The sequence below is a fragment of the Gobio gobio genome, assembly GCF_949357685.1.
Source record: "Gobio gobio genome assembly, chromosome: 3".
In the NCBI taxonomy this organism is placed as follows: Eukaryota; Metazoa; Chordata; class Actinopteri; order Cypriniformes; family Gobionidae; genus Gobio; species Gobio gobio.
The window spans coordinates 38,262,230-38,287,465 of NC_137099.1; the positions used below are offsets into that span (position 1 = coordinate 38,262,230).

Below are 25,236 nucleotides of genomic sequence, written 5' to 3' on the forward strand. Positions count from 1 at the left end.
CATCTAAGGCCCTGTTTACACCTGGTATTAAGATGCGTTTTGGTTGATCGGATCACAAGTGGACTACGCTAAACTCAGGTATAAACAGGGTCTAAAACGCTTTGAGCTTGTGCACCACATCCACAGGTAGAAAATGCATTCGACCGGATTGCTTTCGTAGTGTAAACGCTCATGTGGTTGAATGTGTTGGGACACCACAAAAGACTGCTTACTGCCAGACAGGATTTAAACTTTGTCGGCTGGAGACCCAAGTTTGGTTTGAAGACGAAAAACGTACCGATGTTCTTTCACCATTCCTGATTTCTAACACACACTCACAGCGTTCAGTGTGATCTTGCGGCTATCAAATAAGCGAAAACTGATGTTCTCCGTATGTTTTTTTTCCCATCGCATTCTGTCGTGTTCATATGTAAATCTTATTTTATTCATTAGATTTAAAGATCTGAAAAATCCCATACATATACCCGCCAATAGACCCTCCCCTCAAAGAAATCATGACAGTGGTCAAAAGATATGGATTAAAGTACCAGGTGTAAACGGGTGTCTCTCTCGTTCTACTTGTGATCCGATTGACCAAAACGCATCTTAATATCAGGCGTAAACATGGCTTTAAATCTGCAGCGGCCACCTGGTACAAATATTTCTCGTACGTGCAGAAAGTCCAAAAGTCCCCTTAGGGGCTCCGTAAGTAATAACTCACTTGGAAACACATTATTATAATCTTGTAAATAAATGAATACAGTAGAAATTTAACACAGAAGAAAACGTGTAAGGGAAGTTCAGTTTGTAAAAAGCATTATGAAGTTGATTTTATTAGAATTCATTTCAATCAGTAGACAAAAAATGTTTGTCATGAGGACAACTAATTTAGAAATATAATCTACAAAATAAGTTTAAGTGAAATATAAAAAAATTCAAAGAAACAAAAATAGTCACACAGCCAGTATCCAGAGCAATATGATGCCCTCCTTTTCAAAAAAGAAAAGAAAACAAAAAATTCAAAATAATATTTACAATAAAATGTCATAGTATTTACATTAAGGCATTTCAATTACACAAAACTTGTCAAATTCCACTTCACAAAGCCAATGCAATAAATACATCGATTTTACAAGAAAGATCCAGGTGATACTTTAACCCTCTCTGAAACGTATGAAAGGCAGCCGAATCGCGGTAATAGTGAAATAATGGTAATCTGCTGCATTTTTATTGAACAAGAAGTCCTAGCTGCTGATAAAAAACAAACATGAAAAGGCACTTTAAGATGAAATGTGATCCAAAGGCATTATTTCAAAAGAACAGTCACTGTGGTCTCGTACATTCATATGAGCTTATGCATCAATGACAGTAGGAAAACAAATGGTCGGCATGCTTCTGTGTGTGTATAAAGGGGACTGTACAAATCACACAGCTGTCTAAAGCCCTTTTCCACTTCTCATTGCTTTTCTATACCATCGTTTAATAATTCATGAAATAATTGCTGTTCAGTAGCAGCACATTATCATCCAAAGCTATAAATACTTCAGCAACTAAAAAGAGGGAATCGCAGTATAAGCTGTGTACTTGAAACCCCAGTATGAGCAGTAACTATTCCAGTGATATATATATATATATTAAAAGTATTTATCATACATAGATATTCATCTTTTCCAGTCGAATTCAAGTGCAAAGTAAAAATGGGAGATGTGTCTTAGTGCTTTGCAGATGTACAAGAACGAATCCTGTATATTTTACAGTTCCATTTCATTAAAAACATTTCATTTTCCAATTAGAGGATGAGAGCCAAGTCTCGTGTACAATAATGACACATAAGGCTCTTAACAGAAATGTGATCTTTACAACCAAAAGAGAGAGGAAAAAGGAACGGGCATCATGATAGGTACCACAAGAAATTGGCTTTCATGGCAATATCAAAGTTTTTTTTTTTCAGTTTATAGTCGACAGCTCAACGCTCTCGACAGGTCAGAGAGAGAAGATTACCCTAAACATTATAAGGTTCGTCGCGGCGTAGAGAAAGAAATAAGTTGTTCTGTTATCACTTCATGTGCATAATAATAAGCATGTGTGTCTAATTCTGGTGCCTCTTCATATGCAGGGCGAGATGATCGGAGCGAGAGAAGCTGCGGCTGCACACGGCACACTGGAAGGGTTTGGCTCCGGTGTGCTTCCTGAAGTGACGCGTCAGCTCATCGGAACGTGCGAACCGCCAGTCGCAGCCCTCCCACGTGCACCTATACGGCTTCTCACCTGAACACAGGGCACAATGGACACCAAGTTAGGTTAAGGTGAAGCACATGGCGTCACGACTAGAACGTGGAAGGAACTATAGCATTCAAAACAGGTTTCTTTTCACTAATACGTTAGTAATACTCTAAATGAGTAATCTGTGTGGGTAGTGTTTCTCTTTCTGTCATTGCTAGTAACCATAACAAATATACCGAGAGGTGTGGAGCTACCTCATAGACTTCACTTAACTAAGATTAAAGTATTTCAGGATTTTGGTATGTTTGTGGAGGCTGACAAGACTAAACTCATAGTCGGTCATAAATAGCAGCACGATGTTTGCCTTTCCAGAACTCAGATTTAGATGCTTTAAAGTGTGTTTTTCAAAAGACGACACGGTTATTTCTTCCTCCCGAATTCAAGTCGTTTTGTTAATCCCTTTGGAAAATCCTGCCAGCTCAACGCATGCATTACAACCCTTTCAAAGCTTTACATTTGGATAGTTGATGACAGATGCAAATCTTATATTTAGACTACTTAAAGGATGATTTACCAAGCATTTTGTGTCCTATAATAGATAACATAATAGATAAAACGGATAATTCACTCAAAAATTGTAATCATGTTGTTCCAAACCCGTATGACTTTCTTTATTCTATGGGACACAAAAGAAGATATTTCGAAGAATGATTTAACTCCATACAGTGAAAGTCAACGGGGTCCAAAACAACATTGGACCACATTGACTTAACGGACAAAAATAAAGAACAACAAACTGCATACAGGTTCGGAATCGCATGAAGCTGAATAAATTATGACAATTATTTGTAGTTTTTGAGCTGTGCATTGTAAACATTAAGCGCTTTAAGCATTTGAATTATTATTCGATTATTTGAAATATCAGCGCAAATGATATCAAACTGAAAACATCATCACAATGTTATCATTCAACTGGGCTATTGCCTTTTAAGTAATAGAAAATGGGAGCCGAAGGACTATAAAGAGTGATACTGCAGGTTCAGCTGTTTCAACCTCATGCAGTAGGTGTGGCGCACAAAAACAATTAACTAGCAAAACGTCAGAACATGTGCCGGTCTTGAGCTTTAACGTTTGTGAGGAGAGCCCTGAACAGGGATCCTGTAATGACTTGTTTGGATTGCGCATATCATGCGTTGTGTGCCTGAGGCTCCTCTCTTCTCTCCAGGGACTGGTTGGATTGGGTTTTATCTTGAGTGGTTATCTGGACACGGTGTGGTTTTCTCTTTATATTTATATATATATAATTGAATAAATATATTTCAATTAAATGAATACTTTTATTCAGCAAGGATGCATTAAATTGAAGGAAATAAAAAAAGGATTTCAAAAGATTTCAGTAACACTTTACAATAAAGTACATTTGTTAATATGACCTAACCATGAAAAACACTTCTAAAGCATTTATTAATCGCAGTTCATGTTAATTTGAACATTTACTAATACATTATTAAAATCAAAAGTTGAATCTGTTAATATTATTTAATGGACCTGAGCTGACATTAACTAACAATGAACACCTACTGTAACAAATGCATTACTCATTGTTAGTTAATGCATTAACTAGCGTTAAGTAATGAGACCTTATTGTAAAGTCATACCAAGATTTCTATTTCAAATGCTGTTCTTTTAAACTTTCTATTCATCAATCCTGAATAAATATGCATCATAATTACAACAAAAAAAGCAGCACAACTGTTTTTAACATTTTTAATATTAATAAATATTTCTTGAGCACCAAAACATCACAGGAATAAAGTACATTTTAAACATATGAAAATAGAAAGCAGTTATTTTAAATTGTAATAATATTACTATTTTACAATATTACTGTTTTTACTGTGTTTTTTTTATCAAATAAATGCAGCCTTTGTGAGTATGAGAGACTCCTTTTTAACAAAAGACAATATTTTAAGTGTGAATAAAATAAAATATCCTTTTTGTAGGAAACTTCCATTTTATTTAGTAAACGCTGTATAAATATTATATGATTTAGATTTGTCTGTGTGTGTGTGTGTGTGTTAAACTGACCCACCTGTTCTCAAGAAAAAACAAGGGGAAAAAAACAGTTGTCTACTAAAAGTAATTATGAATTTGAAAGTAGCACCTGCACTGTAATTGTAAATCTCACTCTGACATGATGTTTATTCAAATACAGCAACACTGTCAAAAGACTAAATCATGCCACGTCAGGACTTACAGAAAAGAGTGGGTGTTGTTATCTTATCATAATAATGCTTTACAACCAGTATAAGCAAGTAATACAGCTCAGGACTTTGGTGACATAAAATATAAATCTATAGATGGAAAAATCTCAATCTTTTGATGGCCTGATAAGTACAATAGTTTATCAGTTTGGAATGTATGAATATTCACTACTCTGGGTCAAGTGAGGTCTGCTCTTTTCTGTTTACTTCCAGATGCTAAATGTGTATCTCCAAATATATATATAGATATATATATATATATATATATATATATATATATATAGAGAGAGAGAGAGCATAACACTGAACAATGAAAATTGTTTTCTACTGATATTTTCAAATGTTGCCAAGAAGTAATTCATATATCGGGCAGTAAAATTTGATATGGAAAAAGGAAGTCGAAAAGGCTGTTCCTGCTGATGTATTTGGGCATGGTTTTGGTGCAATCTCATATTAGGAAGCGACGCGGGATAGCTTTCAGGCATCGTGCAAGAATGAACGCATGTGCATGCCAACAACGCACTTCTGCCCGGCAACATGACAGTAAAGTGCCAAAATAGGAGGACAGCTTTATCGAGCATAAATAAAACCATTTTTAATTGGAGAACTCTTACCAGTGTGTGTCCTCAAGTGAGCTTTCAGGTGGGACGACTTGGTGTAAACTTTCTTGCAACCTAAAAAAAGACAACAGCTTTTGTTACTCACAACAGTAAAGTACGGTGTTTAAAAAATTATAAAATAATTATAAACGCTTAAAGGATACATTATAAGAATTAAAAAGGCAATTATTATATCTGACGCATACACAGTATGGCAAGCGTATTTTAAGGCTGTAAACATTGTTGTGGGGCTATTAATAAAAATGATAATTATTAAAATAATTATACATTAAATATTTAAATGATAAATATTAAAAACAATGCAATTATTATGTTGGATGCATTAACAGCATGACAAGAGCATTTTCATTATGTTAGGAGGCTATTGAAAACGCAACATACATCAATTATAAATATTGTACATTTTTAAGTATTTAAATGATAAATTATAAGTGTTAAGTACAATGCGATTATTTTGATTGCATTTGCAAAAAAAAAAAACTGATAAAAAATATTATTAATGTTATTATAAATGATTAAATATTTAAATTATAAGCATTAAAAAAAACTATGTAATTATTATGCTTGACGCATGAATAGTATGAAAAGAATGCTTTCATTTTCTTGAGAGATAAAAATGTTGGGAGGCTATTTATAAAGGGGAAACTATTTAAAAAAAAGTTAAAGAGATAAAACATGCTGGGAGGCTTTTGATAAAAAGAATTATTCAGTTATAAATTATAAAACCAAACAATGACATTTTAATGTTTGATGCATCAACAGTACGACAAGAGAGCAATTTATTCTTTTAAGTCACCAACAGAGAAATCGGTTGGTTCACTCCTCACCACAGTCACAAATAAGAGCATCCTGTTATTTGGTTTCAGTATGCTTTCTTTTCCAATTAGGAATCCAAAGCCCATCTCATGTCGTTAGCAGTAAAACCCCACTCAGTGAAGAAAAGCAGTGATGGGTTCTTAATTGCGAAGCACGTCGCTTCAGACATGCAGCTTCTTAGCGTAAATGCACTATTAATGGCACTGTGAGGCTTGTCCGTTTTACAATTTGCCCAGTCAATTTGATGCAACAGGATTCAATAACAATTAGCCTGACGTCAACTCTTTGGCATTCGTTTTGAGCACTGGTTAAAAGGCTTTGCCCGTCTCTGAATTATTTAACAGTGGATTCAAGCGTGTGAGTAAGAAAGCAGCGTTGTGCTCCAGAAAACACAAGAGCATCTTGTGAATTTGGCTATATGCTTTTTAGCTTGCCACAATTTACTTACTTAAGTTCAGCGGAAACAATTTGTTTATTCTCTGTACCTGGAAAATCACAGTGGTGTATCCGTCTTTTCTCGAGGTCTGGGTTTGTCCTTCGGTTGTAACGGACAGGCATGGACCCATTGGCCGCGGAAGGTCGTGCCGAGGTGGGGGTCGGGTGACTGGGCACATGGACAGCCATTTTGGAGGCGATAGTGGCGGCGTAAGATGGTGGTGGTGTCAGATTGTGAAGCAGTTCCTTCTGTCTGTCAGGACTGCCAGGTTCCGAAGTGGGAGGCGTAGGGGGAAGATAGGGCATTTTGAGCTGCGAGTGAGCCTGACCCTGAGGATGGACAAAGTGACCTGGGCCGAGAGGGTACCCGGCGGAGGGCATGCCACAGTATGACTTGGAAGCAGTCTGTTGGCTCGCTAAGTGCAGGTCGTGGAAAGTGGCCATCTGTGAGGGCACAGAGTGAGCGTGAGAGTGAGAATCGGCTTGATGGGGGACGTCCAGCTCTGAGTTGAGGAGCTGGAAGAGTGGCCCATCCTGCGGGATGTCAAAGCCTTGCATCTCCTGCTTGACAAAGACCCCAGTGTTATCGTCCATGGTGTCCATTCCAGAGCCCGAAGTGGAATTCGAGTTAAAGATGCTGGTGAAATCTGGTAGCGTGGATGGAGCGGAGCCGGTTGTGCTAACTGGACACTCTGGGTGAGAGAAAGGCGCCGCTACAGGTTCAGTTTTGACCTGGCAGGAGACCGAAGGCCGTGCCGGCCGGCACAAGCCCGTTCTTAGATACGCAATGTCGGGCAGGAAGACATTCATGTTGATGCTGTATGGGGAACAGTGGTCGTCTCCGAAAAACTGGTCCATTACGGAGATGCTCTCTCGTCTTGACTTCTTTAGGTCGGGGAGAGCCACAGGTTGTGGAGACAGATATTTATCCATCTCTAATTTAGCCTAGGGAGCAAAAGAGAGAAGCACCAAATTGTAAATGCAGTTGTAAAGGCCATTAAATGCAAACAAGGTAAACAGATTTCAGAATAATAACTACTGGAATATTGCATACGCTGCTTTTGTCAGCAAAGCTGGCAGGATCTCCCGGGACTGCTTGTGTTGGCAGAGTACAAACACAGTATACATAAAAATTTTAGAAAAGCTTGCAAGAATGCAAATGTTCACTTACTCTTACAACAATGGCCAACCTGCCTGCTTACTCAGCTAAGCTAACCTGGCTCTGAGTACAAATATATGGACTGCTCAACGTGGTAGACACTTACAATATAAATATATTAAGCATTATGTTTAAAAAAAAACAAACATACATTTTAGCATGTATTCTTCAGGACACTTGTGCTATGTGATTATTTGCTAATCTGTGTTATGAAATAATGCATTATTTAATTGTCCCTCATATGAATAGACAAGCATGTTGGAGCAAGTAAAAATAAACTGACAAACCAATTTATTGGCCAGGCGGAGTAATTGGCTGATATTTATTTCCTTCCTCTTTAATTGAGGACACTTTGACTTCTTGAAATCTTGAACAATGACGAATTATTATTATTATAATTTTTTTTGTATTTGGAGAAAACAGGATGAGCATTGGACTTGCTAACACAACAAGTTAACTAGCAGTCAATGAACCTAGAACGTGTAATAATACAAAGAAACTTAAATTTCTTATATAAAAAGGCAAGCATGTTGGATCTATATGGAAATATGGCATGTACATCTATAGTGATGGCCAGACTGAGGAATTGGTATTTTGATGTAACCGATAACCATGTCAATGCTGGCCGATTAGGTTACTTGCCCTTTTTGCCAATCTTTAAATCTTATCAATTAATAATATATCATTTCAATTTTTTTTCTCTCTCTGTAAATTTTGAGCAAATATTGTATAAAATCTAATTTAATTTGCCCTTATTATGTTTATAGTATAACAGTATTACCTACATGAGATGATCGCATGAAAGTATAAAAATGATACCACCAATTTTACTAGAAATGTGCAGGTAAAGGTATTTTACCTGCAAATGCTTTGTGTGAAACCTAAAAACCAGCACTTGAGGTTAACACCTGATCTGTGATCATGAAGTGGCTGTGTTTCTGTATGGAGCAGTCAGAGGTAAAGCATTTATCAAGTCTTCTTCAATATGTCTCTGCTACATTCCGCCTAAGACTGTAAAACAGCGCTCATACCACAAGCTCAAAACAGACTTTGCTGACAGGTGGAAAGCATGCTGGAGAGATTGCTCAGCCTTTCCAAATAAATGCCACCCAATTATCATAAAATCTTAATCAGCAGAAAAGAATAAATCAAGACTCGTTCATTACTCCCTCCTGAGTGTAACATCTATAGAGTCACTAGAGGAATAAACACGAGGGGAAAATAAAAACACTCACTCACACACATACGTAGTAGCCTGCATACATAGCCTACACACACGGAATGCCAGAGCTCTTTAAGTGCTCTTTACGCGGCTGCTACGCATAGCTATTTCTGGATTTAGATCTTCCAGCTGTTCGCCGGACATGTATCTCTTTCACAAGTTTTCAGATTGAGGCTCGGCGTTGCTGGGAAGTTTCAGTTCGGAGCGCGAGAGCAGCGCGCGTGGGTGAGTAGGGAGGGGGAGTCAGTTGTTGACGGTTCGGTAGCCAAGAAACCAACTGCAAGCAACTGACACGAGTCTGTGCGCTGTCCGACCCAGCCCAAACTCTCCCCTGCATTACAGCCACGGGGAAATCCCCCCATCCCAAAAAAAAAAAAACATCACCAAAATCATTTTGAAGAAGCAATGACAGATTATTCAAATTGAGGACGCTTTGGAGTTGGACAACGACGATTCTTCAAAGCTATACGTTAGGCCTATGTTATGAGTGACGGTAATGACTGCTATGGTAATGTTTTTTGTTTGTTTTTACATTTGGAGAACACGGAATAAGCACTGAATTTGCGAAGTTAACTATACATTAATTAACTTTCAAATAACAACCTACACTTTGGATGTAGCACCTAGAAAACTCAACTTAAAATTGTAACTTTGCCTGATGTAAATAACATTTTCGAGAGAACCAGAAAGTCAGGTGAAATGAGCAGAATATGTTTTGTTCTCTCTAAAGAACTTGGTTTGATAGTAATGACAATGACAATGAAAAAATAAAGATAAACACACAATTAACTAATTCAGTGAAATATGTTCAAGTTCTTATGGTAGGCTAAACGTGCAAAGTAAAATTGTCCTGCGTCCATTGAAAATGGGAGGTTTAAAAATCTGGATGAGGGACAACATACTATTCTTAATTTCTATTATTTCAACTTAAATGTATAATATACATTTATTTGAGGGAAGAAAAAAATTATCTACGAAATAGAAAAGTTCCTCAAATGAAAGAATCGCTTAACGCGTTTTATGAGGCATGATGCTGATGGGACTGCAGGCGTGCAGCGTGCCGCATCATCTACAATGGCCCACCTTTCACACGACTGATGCATATGATCTTTAATTCACGCAGTGATACAGTCATATCTTCTCGAGCACCATGCAGAGGAACTGATAAAAACAATTTACCTGAGAATAGTCGTTTGATATGCCCCTTTCCGTATCGGGGTTCTTGACTTCAAAGGAAAACAGAGAGGAGTCTTCCTGAAAGCCGTCGGATAGTGAGGGTTTGAGAAGCGAGAGAAAGTCATCTTGTCCCGGTGCGAGCGCAGCGCTCATCGTAAGAAGCGTAGCGGCCATAAACCCGTGGATGTGACGGAGAGAGCGTCCGCGAAATGTGTTTTGATAGACGTTGAGGAAGGGGAAGTCAGTGTATGGTGCATGGAATGACACCCGTGCGTGTATGTGTGCGCGCGGTCGGTAGTAATATCCCGTTTTGTCTCGCTCCGTTCCTGGAGCTCCGGGATATATGTAGCCTATAATCGCCGAAAGGGCGGGGCCCGACTCTGTCAGGGACAGAGAAAGTGAGACGGCTACACCTTTACTACTGCTGATACTACACAGCGGAACAAACCCGTCAAAACAGACGGAGTTAAATCTGTCCAGCCTTACGTGTTCCCCTTAGCATTTAAATAATGACGGCAGTGCAGAATAGCCTACTTAATATAAAAATCACAACAGACTATAAACAGCAATAATGTGTTCTGCAGGGTAGCCTTTTTATTATTTTTATAGGCCAATTAAGTTAATTCAAAGTTCATTTTGTTTTGAAAACATTCTTTTTTATTTAGTTCTGTCAAAATAACTATAACAGAGAGTGAAGAGTTCATAACAAGGAAACCTGTTCGTATTCAGTCGATTCTCGAGCGAATGACTCGTGTGAACCGGTTCTTTTAAGTGATTCAACAACATACATTAATCGTGGTCAGGGTAGTCTGATTCCCGACTCTTATGAGACGGTTCTTTTAGTGAATCAAACACTTTATGAATGGATTTGTGAATCAGTTACTCACTCACAGAATGCAAATACCACTATGTTATGCTGTAGATGACGTGTAGTTAAAGATAGGCCATACATTATAACATTTGCTATAATAAGTAGCCTACTATTTAAAAAATAATAAGTGCTATTTAAAAAAAAAATAAGTTATAAAAATTATTGTTTTTTACATTGGCACTTGTTTGGTAGCCTGCTTGTATTAATGCATAGGCCTATGCTATATATTCGATCGCATTATGCCACCTCTAATAATACATTCTGTGCAGGAACATATTTCTGATTTGATAGGCCAATATCTGGTTTATTAATCTGAAATGGTCTCGTTATTTAGCAACTGACTGTAAGGGAAATGCAAATAGAATACTTTCTTAAATAATAGTTAATGGAACTGGAATCCTCAACGAGGTACAAATGCTACCAAAATATGTCTGCCAGCGCTTCCCGTTTATAAAGCTGGGAAACAAAGGCTTATTTACAGACGGTAGGCTATGATCCGTAAGTAAATAAATGTTTACCATAATTTTAAAAGCAACACAACACGGCAAATAAAAAATATCCATCTCAAGCAGACTGAATCAATGAAATTAATCAATAACTTGCAGATCACTGCCACCCCGCTGTTCTTGTTGGACATTCAAGCCTGTGGTGCATAACATTAAGATGACACAAATAAGCGCGCGATGCTGCTGCGATTAAGGTATGCATGCGCTCGTCTATTTATATCAACAGCTTGTCTCGCGTGTTACGAATCAAACGGAAGGATAGAGATGTATATACCATCAACTGATATAGATATGTTTTATAGATTTTACAGATACTGTATGCAGGTTTAAACATCCGGAACTACTAAAAACTGATATACTTTTTAAAATTAAAAATACAATTCAATAAAAAAATTCACACACCTATTAGACTACATAAAATGATTTATTACCATTTAAAAAAGGTTCACATTGTTCATAACAAACCTGTGTAACTAGTTATGTAATAAGTCTTCTACAACTTAAACAGACCTTTATCCGTGATTGCATAACATGGAGCATCCTAAAACTCTTAAACAAGTTAAACAAGTCCCTACTTAGTTTTCCGTTTGAGTTTTCTATACCATTCTGGAGCTTCTTTATTGGTCTGTTAAAAGAAAAAGAAAAAGAAAAACATCAGTGTTAAATATCATTGACCATTTCTTTGGACTTTACTTTGAGTAAAACATTTTATAAATCTTGTAAAAGTTCATGTGAAAGTAAATATCAGCCCCAACGGCAAGCTCAATAAAAAAAAAGTTCATTCAATTTATCAGCAGTTCAAAATAACTTTAAAACATGTCCCTTTTTGGTTCCCAGAGAAGATATTATTTGCCCTTTTGAAAGGCTCTCTTCATGTATATACGAGTAAAACTTACAAACACTGTGGGTTTGGGACCATAGTTGTATTGCTCCTCGTCTGTGCTTTTTACGGCTTTGGGTCTGTGAACTGCTGTCCCCGTGCCATCGGTCTCGAGAGACAGAGGTCCACCGTGCTGCTGCGAGCGCATGCTAATAAGTACTTGCTTCATGACAGAAAGCTCCTGCAACAGAATAAGAACAAATCAATGGAAGCCAGGAGGTTAAAAGAGATCTTAGTTTGCTTCCCCTTCACAACAGGTATAAAAAGAGCCATTGCAGTCTTGTTGTGCCAGCAGTGATATGCCCTTATGTAGGGTAATTAAAATTAAAACGGCAAACATAAACACCCCACGTGTCCTGATGTTGGATGTCAACATTATTCGCTCATAATTTCTCACAAAAGGGACATTTTGAATTCCTGCATTTTTTTTCCATTCAACAGTTTATAGTGATCATATCTGTAAAGCTAAATATCTGAAGCATATAACAATTTAAAAAAATATTATAAAAAGAAATTTGAGTCATCATAGACTGAAAACCTTTTCCTCCGCCAAAGTTCTGAAATTTTACTCACAACTGTGTTCAGATTTAAAAAAAGGCATGGCACATCACAAACGCCATATGCCATCAGCTCTTGGTGCCTCGTAACTGAATTTTTGCAAAACAGTTGCAATAAAGCTATCGTAAGGCTTCAGGAGACTATAGAATATAGTGCGCAAATTGCTTGGGCTACTTTTATGGGTTATTTTTTTGTCCTTTTTGGAGATTGACAGATATTAAGAGTAAAGGCCATTTCACACCAAGAACCTATAAAGATAACAATAACTATATTAGTGACCACACCACACTTTAAATGCTCATGCTCATGAATTGCATTCTGATTGGCTGTCAATGTTTTGTTCACCTCACAGAAAGTGATTCCGACAATACTGTTTCACTGGGCAGTTAGTCTCGCGTAGCCAGACCTTCAGACTGACGGCAGAAGGTCTGGACTCTATCGCAACTTTCATTGGCCAAGGACCGCCCAAGAGGACGTTTGACTGACATGTAACACAACCAATCACAGTTTGTTTTGTTACATGTCATGTTTAGGGACGTGAAAATGTAAAGTCGATGTCCCTGCAATAACAGACCGGCGTGCTTCTATAAATTATTAATTCAAGAACGCTGTTCAAGTTTAATGCAACAATGGAGCCGCAAACTTCACATAAAACCCAGCGTATAAACGCTCATTGTCACAGTTATAAACACAATGTCGTTCTTCTTCCACAAGAGAGTTTGGAGTTGTTTCCAGGTGAACCGTTAAAAAAAAAACGCAACACACGTCTTGCGGACATCCTGTAGAATTCAACCAATCAGATGAAGACTTTCGAAACTCCTGAAGTGTTTCCAGAAAAGTGTACCATATGCATCAGACGTTCAGCCAACGGTCCGTGGGTGTGACGTCTGATGCTGAGACTACTGTGCCATTATCGTTAGAGTTGTGGTGTGGACTTTTTAATTTTTAGAAGAATTTTTAGAACTATATCTTTATCATTATAGTTATCGTCCTTTGTGTGAACGGGCCTTAGTACAGACTACTAACAGTAGTATTTTTATGGCACAATTTTTCCTTACTGGAGCTTGACAGACAAGGTCAGTGTCACTGTATGGAAAGGAGCTCCTTCATAAACTCGCTTTGAAATGACATGAGCGAGAATAAAAATAACTTCATTTTTGGGTTACCCATCCACCTTATTTTTTCAACGCGGAAGTAAGCTATTTTGTGCGGATGTGCAGAGACTTCCGATTCATTTGCCGCTATAGGTAAATAACTTGAAGAAGAAAACAAAAATAACAAAGAAGCATAACAGACAATTTTTGTATAATAAGCCTCAACACATTACAACACGTTACAATGGCCGCACCCGCTCTTGTTATATTGCTTTATGCATAATTGGTCATTTGCTGAAACTTTTTTTCCTTCTCCTTTTTTAATCGAAAGTGGCTTACGATACACCACCTGAACGAACAATATTACAGAAGACTCCTGAAGCAGCCTCGGGGTTCATGTAAACACTCCGTTTAAAGGTGCAATGGTAATGGAGGCGTATCTTCATAACCTACAAGGGGTGCCCTAAGAGCACCTCTACAAAGCACACAGCCCTGCTTTAGTGTAAATAGTTCTGAATCAATTGAAGGAAACGCCCTAAAACTACAGTGTTCTTTCATTATTCTGAAGTCATCAGTGTAATACAGCTCTGAGAACAGATGAAGGTCTGCCGAAAAATGTTTCTGCATACATGTCATTAAAAGAGAGAGTAAAGAAAATAACTCATATTTTGAGGATTAAAAGCTGCTTTAAAACAGCGAAGCTACAATATCACTTACTTAAACATTTTCTTTATATTTGAAAATAAAAAAAAATAAATAAAATAAATTGATAAAACAAGACAAAACAACAACAAACAAAAAATATGCAATAGTTAACATGAATTAACAATGACATTTTTTTTTCTCCAGCATTTATTAACCTTATTTCATATTAATTTCAACATTTACCAATACATCATGAATCAAAAGTTGTATCTGCTAATGTTATTTAATGGAGCTGACATGAACTAACAATTAACTTTTATTAACAAACGTAAAAAAAAGAATAATAAATACTGTAACAAATGTATTGCTTATTGTTAGTTAAATGTTAGTTAATGCATTAACTAATGGGACCTTATTGTAAACGGTTACGAACAAAACAAATAGGTTACACTTTTTTTGGTAACACTTTATTTTACAGTGTCCTTGTTTCACATGTTACATGTACTTACCATAGTAATAACAGTAAATTATGCATAATTATATGCAACTAACCCTCAACCAAACCCTAATCCTACCCTAACCCTATAGTAAGTACGTTAATATTACTCCGTACTTAAATATATAATTACACTGCAACAATGACACCTTAAAATAAAGCGTAACCCTTTATTTTAAGGGTTTTTTGTTACACTGTAAAATTAAATATACTTTTAAGTACTGAGTAATATTAAGTAACTACATGTACTTACTTACTATAGGGCTAGGATTAAGGTTTGGTTTCGTTTAGGGTTAGTTGCATGTAATTATGCATAATTTGTAGTTATTACTATAGTAACTACATGTAACAAGGACACTGTAAAATAAAGTGTTACCCAAATATATTAAAAAATAATAATAAAACAAAACAAAACAAAATTCTTCATATTTATTAAAAGATAAATAAAGGTAAAACAAGATTATGAAGATCTGACTATTTGCTTTTGTACTGTAGGATTATAATGAAAACAAATACATGCTGACAACTGTGTATTAATGAGCGAGTTAATATACGTTTATGATTCTTGTGTCAAACCACGGTCTTGTCTCAGCTACAACTCATCAGCAATTTGTGGCGGCATTGAAAGAAAAAAAAAGCTTCATGTTTTTACTTGACTGGTGTGTATACATTAAAATACGTTTAAAGAAAACGACTCTCTGATGTCAGATCACGTTGTGAGTTGCTGTCAATACTCGTGTTCCAACATGCTGATAAAAATCACAGACGCCAAAAAGCTTTTCGTACAGAAAAGCACTGGTGACAGATATAGAAGTCTGTTAAAGGTACAGTATTTTGCACAACGCTTTAGGTCTTAAAATAAAACTGGGCAAAAGGGGACAGACATTCCATACTACGCAACAGGAATGTTTTACAAAAATGTACAGAAAAGACTGCTGAAAGAAATGCAAGTCTTGGTGTCAAAACAAAAGGTTAACTAAACGAATACTATTCTCGCGTACGACGGCAATGTCAAATATCCCCTGCTAGCACATGACCGCCCACTTCAGCGGCGAATGTAGATCAGCCCGATGCGCAAGAGTCATTCAATATTTCTATTTATCACTGCACGACCATATGCACTGGCATGCCAAAAAGCACCAGTGAGGAGCAGCTGTCTGTGAGGATTGCATGCTTTCTGCCAACATGCCACTGGAAGTTGTGAAGTCGGCACAGTGTGTGCCAGCAGTATTTGGTTGAAAATAGCTCCATATTGCACTGGTGCTTAATCAGTTACACCCTGCCCTTAATATTCGGAGAGTTCAGAATGTCAGAGGAGGTGTAGTGTACCTTCATGCGTCTTTCAATATACAGGATCACCATTCATTTGAGAGAAATGCTATTTGACATTATTAAAATGAGTAAATGAGTAAATCAAACAATTTTTCACAAAGATGCACTGACTTCTTGTTCATTGTTCCCTACCGCGTCTATCAAAACACTATATTCAGAAACCATTGGTCAAGTAGATTATGGCGTTACACATCGGTTCCCCTCAATGAGGCAAACTATCAGCTGTCTGTCATCATAAGCAACCACAAGATGCAAGGTTATTGCTAATCTGATGACTTGAGCATGGGAAACAGTTGACCTGAGAGACTGGATTTTCTAGTTACAGAGTGCCTCTCTAAACTTCTAGGAAAGTGGTTGCCGCAACTGAGCTGAGCTGCACTGTATTCAGGCATCCTAAACATACAAAACTGAGGCATCTTAATTTACAATTTTTTCTGATGAAGGTATGACTTGTTAAGAGAATAAACTGTAGGTACGCAGTGCAACCACTGTTTGGAATGGCAGGCTGGATGACTGGATGACAATGAAAGAGGACACACCTAGACTAGACTGTGTGCTTGCGTGTGTGGGAACTACTCTCTTACATTGTCACCTTTAATGGACAACGTATGATAATGTTGCACACAAAAGCAGTTTTTAATTAATAACCTTGGAGTAGTATTATTTTATTTGATCAATACTTATTAACTACTTCTCTACTGAATTCTCTATAAGCATCAAGATATGGACCTGCTTTAAAATGGAACCCACTTTCCACTTTAAAAAGTAATAAAGCAAGCGAAAAAGGTTTGTTGTAAAATACAGCAGCCTATATTTGACAGACTAAAATTAATAAAATGTAGAATTAATCAAAATGTCACTCGCATTACCACATTACAAAACACTGTAATTACTCAAGGAAAACAGTTAAGAAATTCATCCTTAGAAAAAAAGTCATGAGGGAGATTGACTGACCGAACAAACAATCAGTAACATTTTATTCTGTATTTACAATATGTTACATTATCAGGGTTTTTGAATGGTCATTTTGACCACCGTTATAGTAGGTTGTTCATCAAATTACTTCTGTATTATGTATAATACTATAATACTTGCCTTCATCATGAAATTCAACTCTCTCATTAAGTTAGTCAGTGGTTACTATGATCTGTTTGCTGTAATAAAATGTAACACCTCTGACTCAAAAGTCAGTCAGTCAAACAAAATGTATTTTTTTAGGTCCTATGATATAGACCTTGTGCGAAATGAGAAACAAAATAAATTAATATAGCAAGATAGACTTAAAGGGATGGTTCACCCAAAAATGAAAATTATCCCATGATTTAGCTACTCTCCCTCAAGTCACCCTAGGTGTATATGACTTTCTTCTTTCAGACGAATACAATTGGAGTTATATAAAAAAAATATCCTGGCTCTTCCAAGCTTTATAATGGCAGCCCAAAATTTGAAGAGCAAAAAAGTGCATCCATCCATTATAAAAGTAATCCACACGGCTCCTGGGGGTTAATAAAGGCCTTCTGAAGATAATTGATGGGTTTTTGTAAGAAAAATATCCATATTTAACACGTTATAAAGTAAAACATATAGCTTCCGGCAGATCGCCTTCCGTATTTAACTTAGGAAGAAAGTGTAATGCCTCTCGCAGTTCAAAATGCTTACCCTTAATCCGACAATACAGACGGCGGTCCAAATTTTGGGCTGCCATTCACTGCCATTATAAAGCAGATTTTTGGGTGAACTATCCCCTTAACATATTGATGAATTCCATTTTTTTGATGGGAATGCAACTACAATTGTGAAATGACAGATCATTGCTGACAACTTTTTTTCAATCATTAAAGAAAAGAAAACAAAACAAAACAAAAAATGTAATACAGCAGACAGCACAATAATTCATGTATGATTCACAATGTTGCAACTTAATCATGTAGAACTCTGTCCACCCAAGACAATCATTTATTTATTTATTTTTGTATTGTGGTACTGATCTGGCCATTCTAACACACCCAAATCTAAATGTTGGGTTTGGTATAATTTACAACAATAAGCAAGGCAATTAACATTTAAAGCAAGTATTTTTTTTTATATATTCTTTTCTTTTATTCTTTTATTTAAGTTATTTTCCCCCAAAAAGTATAAAAAGGAAACGGCATTATCAAATGTATTTTGGAACATAGGGAGTTCAATCGTATTCTTGAGGAAAAACAAACAATCAAAGACTTAAGGCACTGTGCGATTTTCTTTTTATCTGCTGACACAGCATTTACCTCTCTGTGGTTCAGGAGTCTCTCCAAATCCGCAGCCATGTTGTTTTTCACCTGCAGTAGTGCAGTCTTCTCTTTCCGTAGTGCACTGTGGACATTTATACAAAAAGAGTGTAAGCGCTATTGAAAGGTTAGTATCGTCTGATATTTCATTTCATTTTTATGACTTAACACAGGGGTTTTCAAACTGGGGTCCGGGGACCCCCAGGGGTCCTCCAGAAGGTTCTAAGGGGTCCCCAGAAAATTTCAGAGAATAAAAAGACGAAGCAAAAATGGATAAAGTCTACAGAATATTAATTTCTAAATGTTTCTCTCCTTTCTTGCAGTATACATTAAAGAATTGCATATGTTTGCTTTCTGTCTTTAATTTGTTTCTCTCACTATAGTCCCTTTATCTCACTCACTGGGGTTGTAAGGCAGTATTCTTAACGCAGTACGTGAGCTGCTTACATACATTTATTGTGAAAGTTGCTTATACAAATCATTTTTAATTGAAAATGTTCTTCTTCAGGTTTAAACATCCAACATTACTAGCCAATTTAAGTTGGGAAACAATATGTTGTATTTATAATGTCACCCTTACTATGTATCTAACAGTTTAAATGTTTTTTTGTACATAAAAATAGATGGATTTTAGGAAGTGGGTCCCTCATAAAGGTTCATCATATTTGAGTTTGAAAACCCCTGACTTAACCCATTAAAGTCTCAACCAATCAATTATTTGTGACTATACGTATGGATTAAACAATGTCATACATGTAGACAACTTTAGGATAATGTGTCCTGTCCATATACAGAAATGTGTGCACTGGCCAGTAACAAATATTAAATCATATTTATGTGAAAAATTGCAAAATAATTGAACAATAGGAACTAAAGAAGTTACAGCAGATTAATGAGATGTAAATAACCGCAACCATTCAATACAAACAACTGATACATTAGTTATATTTCCATCTAGGGATATTGCATAAAAAAACCACAAATGGAAACGTTGAGATGTGCATAAATTCTACAAATGTGTATAAAAAAACGTATGCGCTCAATTATCTTTTATCTGATACGAAAACATGCACATAAACTACGATGGAAACACATTTACCAAATAAATTCCTTAATCAAAAAAAGTCATGTGACTTTCATCCAAATGGTTCGGAATAATTACCTCGTCTTACACAACTGGTATCCGCCTCCGAAAGCAAGATAACATTACTGTGATTATTGTGTTTCGTCTTTATTATTATACATGAAAAAAGACCCTCAGTGGCTTGCATTTTTCTAGTGATATTTGGCGGCAGTTTATTAGGAAGTGACAATTTTGTTCTCTTTGACTCGCTGGATTGAAACAATGCTTTATTCGCAAATGTTTTATGCAATACTCCCATTTTGCAAGTTAAATTCACAACTTTGGATGGAAACATAGCTAATGTATTCTAATCATCATACATGATTTTAAAAATCACCTGCAAATCATGCGAAATGCAGCACTGAAGGTCATACATGACAAACACTGTATTTCAACAGAGCAATACCTTGTCATGCATATCGCATGAGTAATGAGAGGTGACAAACATAATGAGCAGAAGGTATTTATCTCTTAGTATACTACCTGAGAGTCCATTTATACAGAATTAACCACTGAGCTGTAAACAAACACAACCTGTAGGGCTTGATAGAAGCAGCTAAGAAAAGAAAGAAAAAAAAACCTCTTCAAATAAAAGTAATATGAATTGCATACACCTCACTGACTGCCAAAAACGCATTGAATTTACAAATTGAATCAAATTTGTACATTTGAATTTTCATTTGCATTCACTTCACAACTGTTAAAAAAAAAGTATGCTCTATATAGTATGAATATGGGTAGTATGAATGAAGTTCTGACGGTCTACATAAATAAAGTGTCCATCGAATGCGCACTACAGAATCTTGGCGGAAGTAGTACGTAGGTCATCTGGGGACTTTTCACATACTGTTTTTTGAATATTATATAGTAGGGACGTATTACATTTTGGATGCGGTGTAGATGGTGCTGATAGAACAGCAGAAATGCAGCCGTTACCCAGGTAACCCCATAAACAAAGCAAGCTGCGCTGCTTTCTGTTTCTGAACAGTATTTAAATGTTTCAAACAGATATTCAGATTTTTGTATTCGCTATGGTATTCATCACAACTCTAAAATACTTAAATACTTAATAGACTATTTCTTTTCAAACTTAAACATTTTACATTTTAATCTGGACTAAAACACGCCCTAGCCTAGATATTGTTTGAAAAAGTTCTGATTCTTTTGTATTGTTCGGTAACACTTTACAATAAGGCAGAGGTTTTCAAACTGGGGTCGGGGGAAAAGCAAGAGAGTGAAAGGGGGTCCGTGGAAAAGTCTAGAAAAAAACTATAAACAAAAAAAATTTATAATAATAATTAGATTAAAATAAATGAGTATAAATTAGATCTAAATAAAAAAAATAAGATATTAGTTAGTTATTAATCATCAACATTTTATGAATTAAATTTGAAAGAAAGAAATGTATATAAATAAATGTTATATAATATATATATATATATATATATATATATGTAAGGAATAATTGACGACGGGCCGTTCAATTATTAGAATGATAATGCACACCCGAGGTGGTGATGCGGTCACGACGCGAAGCGGAGTGGCCGTTACACCTCGGGTGTGCATTATCATTCTAATAATTGAACGGCCCGGAATCAATTATTCCGCTTATACTACGGTTACCACACCTCAAGACATCGATCCGATTATATATTTAATGATATTCGTCCGGTTTTTGTACTTAAATCGCTATTGTGAGTAGGACTATTTCTTCCGCGTCTCATCCAACAGCTCTTTTGCTAGTTATTTTACGTCATTTTAAAGCTGTTAACGAAGGCTTGAGCCGTTGATAGCATTCTACTGCAGTTATTAATAAAGTTATTAGAAAGAGAATGAGAGCGACAGAGAGAGAGAGAGAGAGAGAGAGAGAGAGCGAGAGAGAGAGAGAAAGAAAGAGCGCTTGTGTGAAGAACTAGGCTCCCTCTGTGCGTCTCTAAACAGCGCTGTTATTACCTCGCTAGTGAAAAAATGTCATGTGTAGCCTTTAAGTTGCTCCACTATATAGGCTAACTGATCAAATCGTCAGGGCAGCGCTGACAGCTTTTTGTGCAAACTGTAGTGCGTGTGCGAGCATGTGTGATTTCAGTAATGAGACAGAAAAGCTTGCCTTTGTTGTTTTTCATCTGGACTGTCTAATACTGCTGCCGCCCAGTTGTTGAACGTTTTATATTCACTGTAAATATTAAGATTTACTTTAGGAAAATCGTCTGTCATATTGTTGTTTTTTAGTCCTGTAATTTCCGTTATTACAGTTAACTATGCGCAGTGATATGGAACTGTAATGCGGTCAAGAGAGCTGCCTGGAACTACGTTCGCTGTGCGTCTCCCAGAAAATAACTGCACACCTCAGAACGTTCATCAGCCAACCAGATTCAAGCATTCAACGGCCCCGTAGTATAAATATATATAATAACTATTAGATTAAAATTAAATAAATAAGAAATAATGATACATTACTACATGCAGAACAAAATATATAATAATGTAAATGAAACTAATTTTAGATTATTATAATTTTTTGTTCATAAAATTGAGTGTTGATAAAAGAAAGATGCCTTTTAAATTTTTGTATTAACAAACTAATACAAATATTTTTAAAACATTTATTAATCTTAGTTAATATTAATTTCAACATTAACAAATACATTATTAACACCAAAAGTTGTATCTGTTAATATTATATTTAATGGATCCGAGCTAACAATAAACCGTTGTGTTTTTATTAACTAACATTACCAAAGAATGTTAACTGTTAACTGTAACAAATGTAGATATTGCTCATTGTTAGTTAATGTTAGTCAATGGATTATAAGGGTTAGTTCACCCAAAAATGAAAATTCTGTCATTAATTACTCACCCTCATGTCGTTCGACACCCGTAAGACCTCCGTTCATCTTCGGAACACAAATGAAGATATTTGAGTTGAAATTAAGCTTCGAAGCATTATGAATCAGCGAGTCGAATCATGATTCGGGTCGCGTGTCAAACCGCCAAACTGCTGAAATCACGTGACTTTGACGATCCAAACCGCTGAATCGACTCACTGATTCATAACGCTTCGAAGATTCATGATGCTGTGTTTTTAAATCGGTCATCACTATAAGTCATTATTTAGGGTTTTTTTGGCGCACAAAAACAATTCTCGTTGCTTCATAAAGTTATTGTAGAACCCCTGTAGTGAGATGGACTTTGTAACCACGTCTTTAGTACCTTTTATGGGTCTTGAGAGTGTACAGTGAATTGTGCCAATGGAGGCCTTTCTGAGCCATCGGATTTAAACTAAAATATCTTCATTTGTGTTCCGAAGATGAACGGAGGTCTTACGGGTGTCGAACGACATGAGGGTGAGTAATTAATGACAGAATTTTCATTTTTGGGTGAACTAACCCTTTAACTAATGCTAGCTAATGGGGCCTCACTGTAGTATTGTTCTCCATAGTTCTTTTGCACTTTAATCTTTATACATTTTTGTGTATTGTTCTTTTTGTTATATGAAAAAAAGTTATTACTTTTTGTTAACTTAATTCAATACAGGGATGCTCCGATCGATCGGCCGATAATCATATTTTATGACTGGATCGGTACTCACTAACTTGGCCGATCTCACAAACCGATCGATATTTGATTACGTCATCGCGTGTGGGCATACATAACGCGTGGGGTAGATAGTAGCAAATATTCAAACGAGAGCTTTGAAGGCAGAAGTGGAAAAGGGTTCCATGTGAACAGCAGTTGAACATGGGTCAGTCGGTCCTAAGGGATGGGCGAACGCCGTTCGGAAGTATCGATATAGCCTACAGTAGTTTGATACGAACGCATCTGAAAAATAGTGGAGTACGCAGATTGAGCATGCTTTATATTAAGGGCTTTAAAATAACTGGTAAGATATTGTTTACACGTTTAGTTTAAAGCAGCTTGCCCGGTCAGACGCTCTGAGAGATACTTGTGCTGACAGACAGACCTGCGGTGTTTAATGCGTTTGAAATGTGGTGCTTTCCTCAGTGCATAACTTACATTTCACAAGGATATTTTCCATCTGTAAATGTTAGAAAGTCATGCAAATATGTCTATTTTGCTGTCAGGAGAGGACGAGCTTCTTCATGTGAATCTCCATGTGAAAATTCAGACTTCCGCGAGCGCCACCGCGCGCATCTGCGTCAAAAAGACGGAGCGCAATAGAACGCAATAATTCTGACTAAAATATACATATTTCAATAAATGTGCCATATGTAGAATTTTAAACCTACAAGTATGTATATTTTTATGAAAGTGACCATTATAATTGGGTAATCAAATATAGGCTAATATGCTTTTGTTTTTATTTTCATTTTTAGTTTAAAAACAAAATTATGAATACATGCCTACATTACATTCACTGTATTTGTTTATAGCCTTCAATATCAACATTGTTTTTAGGACATCATTGGGCAAGATGTGAAATAAAATTATTATTAAAATAAATACAGAGTTTATTTTTTTTATCCAAATAGAAAACCGTAGAAAATACAGCCCTATTAAAGGCCCACTGAAGTGCCTTGGAACACGCAGCATTATTCAATGTGTTGACGTAATTTCCATTGAAACGGCTCCAGCTGTTAGCAGCTCCTTCCCTTTTTTGAAACAGCCAATAGCGTTTCGTTATTACCACAGTTTGCCTTTCAGTTTTTTTAAAGCCAGTTTCCTCCGAATCTAACCGTTTATCATCATAATCTCTTCCATATCTCTGAAATACAGCACTCTGTGCAGCATTTAAATGGGTCCGATATGTTTTGTTGTTTGCACCGACTTGCGCTGCGCTCTCGTGTCTCAAGTCAACGGTTCTGGTCTAGAGTACGGTGGGCGTGAAACTATCGTGAACCCAGACTTCATTCCCCTCAAGTGAAAACATATTTACACTGTCTGAATCATTTCCTATCGCATATATAGTGTGCTATGTGCCATTCACCATGTAGAAAATAGTAAATGTGTGAACAACTGACCGTTTTCAGATGCAGTTCAGGGTCTATTTATAATGCAGGGGACGGGACTTCAGATTCTAGAGCGCATTTGATTGGACAGAAGATTTGATGAGAAGGTGAAGTCTGTGATGATGTCATCAAAATCTGTGATTCGTTTTGAATGCTTATATCTCCTAAATGCAAATTTTGTCATTGTTTTGGAACACACCAGCTTATTCATAACTTTAAGGCTAAGATAATCATACTAAAAGCTAAAAAACTTTATTTTGATTTCAGTGGGCCTTTAAGTATCCTGATATGCACAGTGTTATGCAGAAACTCCATTTTAAAGGCATATTAAAAGGCACTGTATAATGAATCATTTTTGTGATTATTTAGTACCCTGTTAAAACAATAGTTACATTACATTACATTACACAATTACCATAAAAATGTAACAAAAATATAATAAAGGCAACATCTATAGTTTTTTTTTTTTTTTATCTGAAAAAAGGTTAACAGTTATCAGAGAGCTTACAAATCAGTGAAGCATTGGAATCAGGATTGGTATCAGTATCGGCTGATCACCATGACAAGAAATCCGTACTCGGTATCGGCAGCAAAAATCCTGAT

The 25,236-nt window shown here is 36.3% G+C and overlaps 2 protein-coding genes across 3 annotated transcripts in view; both read right to left on the reverse strand.

The window, feature by feature from the left end:
- Window positions 1–780: 780 nt before the first annotated feature.
- Window positions 781–10,320, reverse strand: klf5a (Kruppel like factor 5a). Its single transcript, XM_079813453.1, has 4 exons — window positions 9,898–10,320; window positions 6,388–7,282; window positions 5,081–5,140; window positions 781–2,247 (listed from the first exon to the last, which is right to left on the reverse strand). Exons 1-4 carry the CDS (start codon window positions 10,066–10,068, stop codon window positions 2,069–2,071), a joined length of 1,305 nt encoding a protein of 434 aa, XP_079669579.1. The 5' UTR covers window positions 10,069–10,320; the 3' UTR covers window positions 781–2,068.
- A 1,358-nt stretch (window positions 10,321–11,678) lies between these two features.
- pibf1 (progesterone immunomodulatory binding factor 1) overlaps window positions 11,679–25,236 on the reverse strand; it is a 46,569-nt gene continuing 33,011 nt past the window's right edge. For both annotated transcript variants that reach the window (XM_079813450.1, XM_079813451.1), the window contains 3 exons: window positions 18,544–18,628; window positions 12,168–12,332; window positions 11,679–11,896 (listed from right to left, as the gene is read on the reverse strand). In XM_079813450.1, coding sequence (XP_079669576.1) covers window positions 11,843–11,896; window positions 12,168–12,332; window positions 18,544–18,628 — 304 coding nt within the window. In that variant the 3' untranslated portion in view covers window positions 11,679–11,842. The remainder of the gene's footprint in view (window positions 11,897–12,167; window positions 12,333–18,543; window positions 18,629–25,236) is intronic.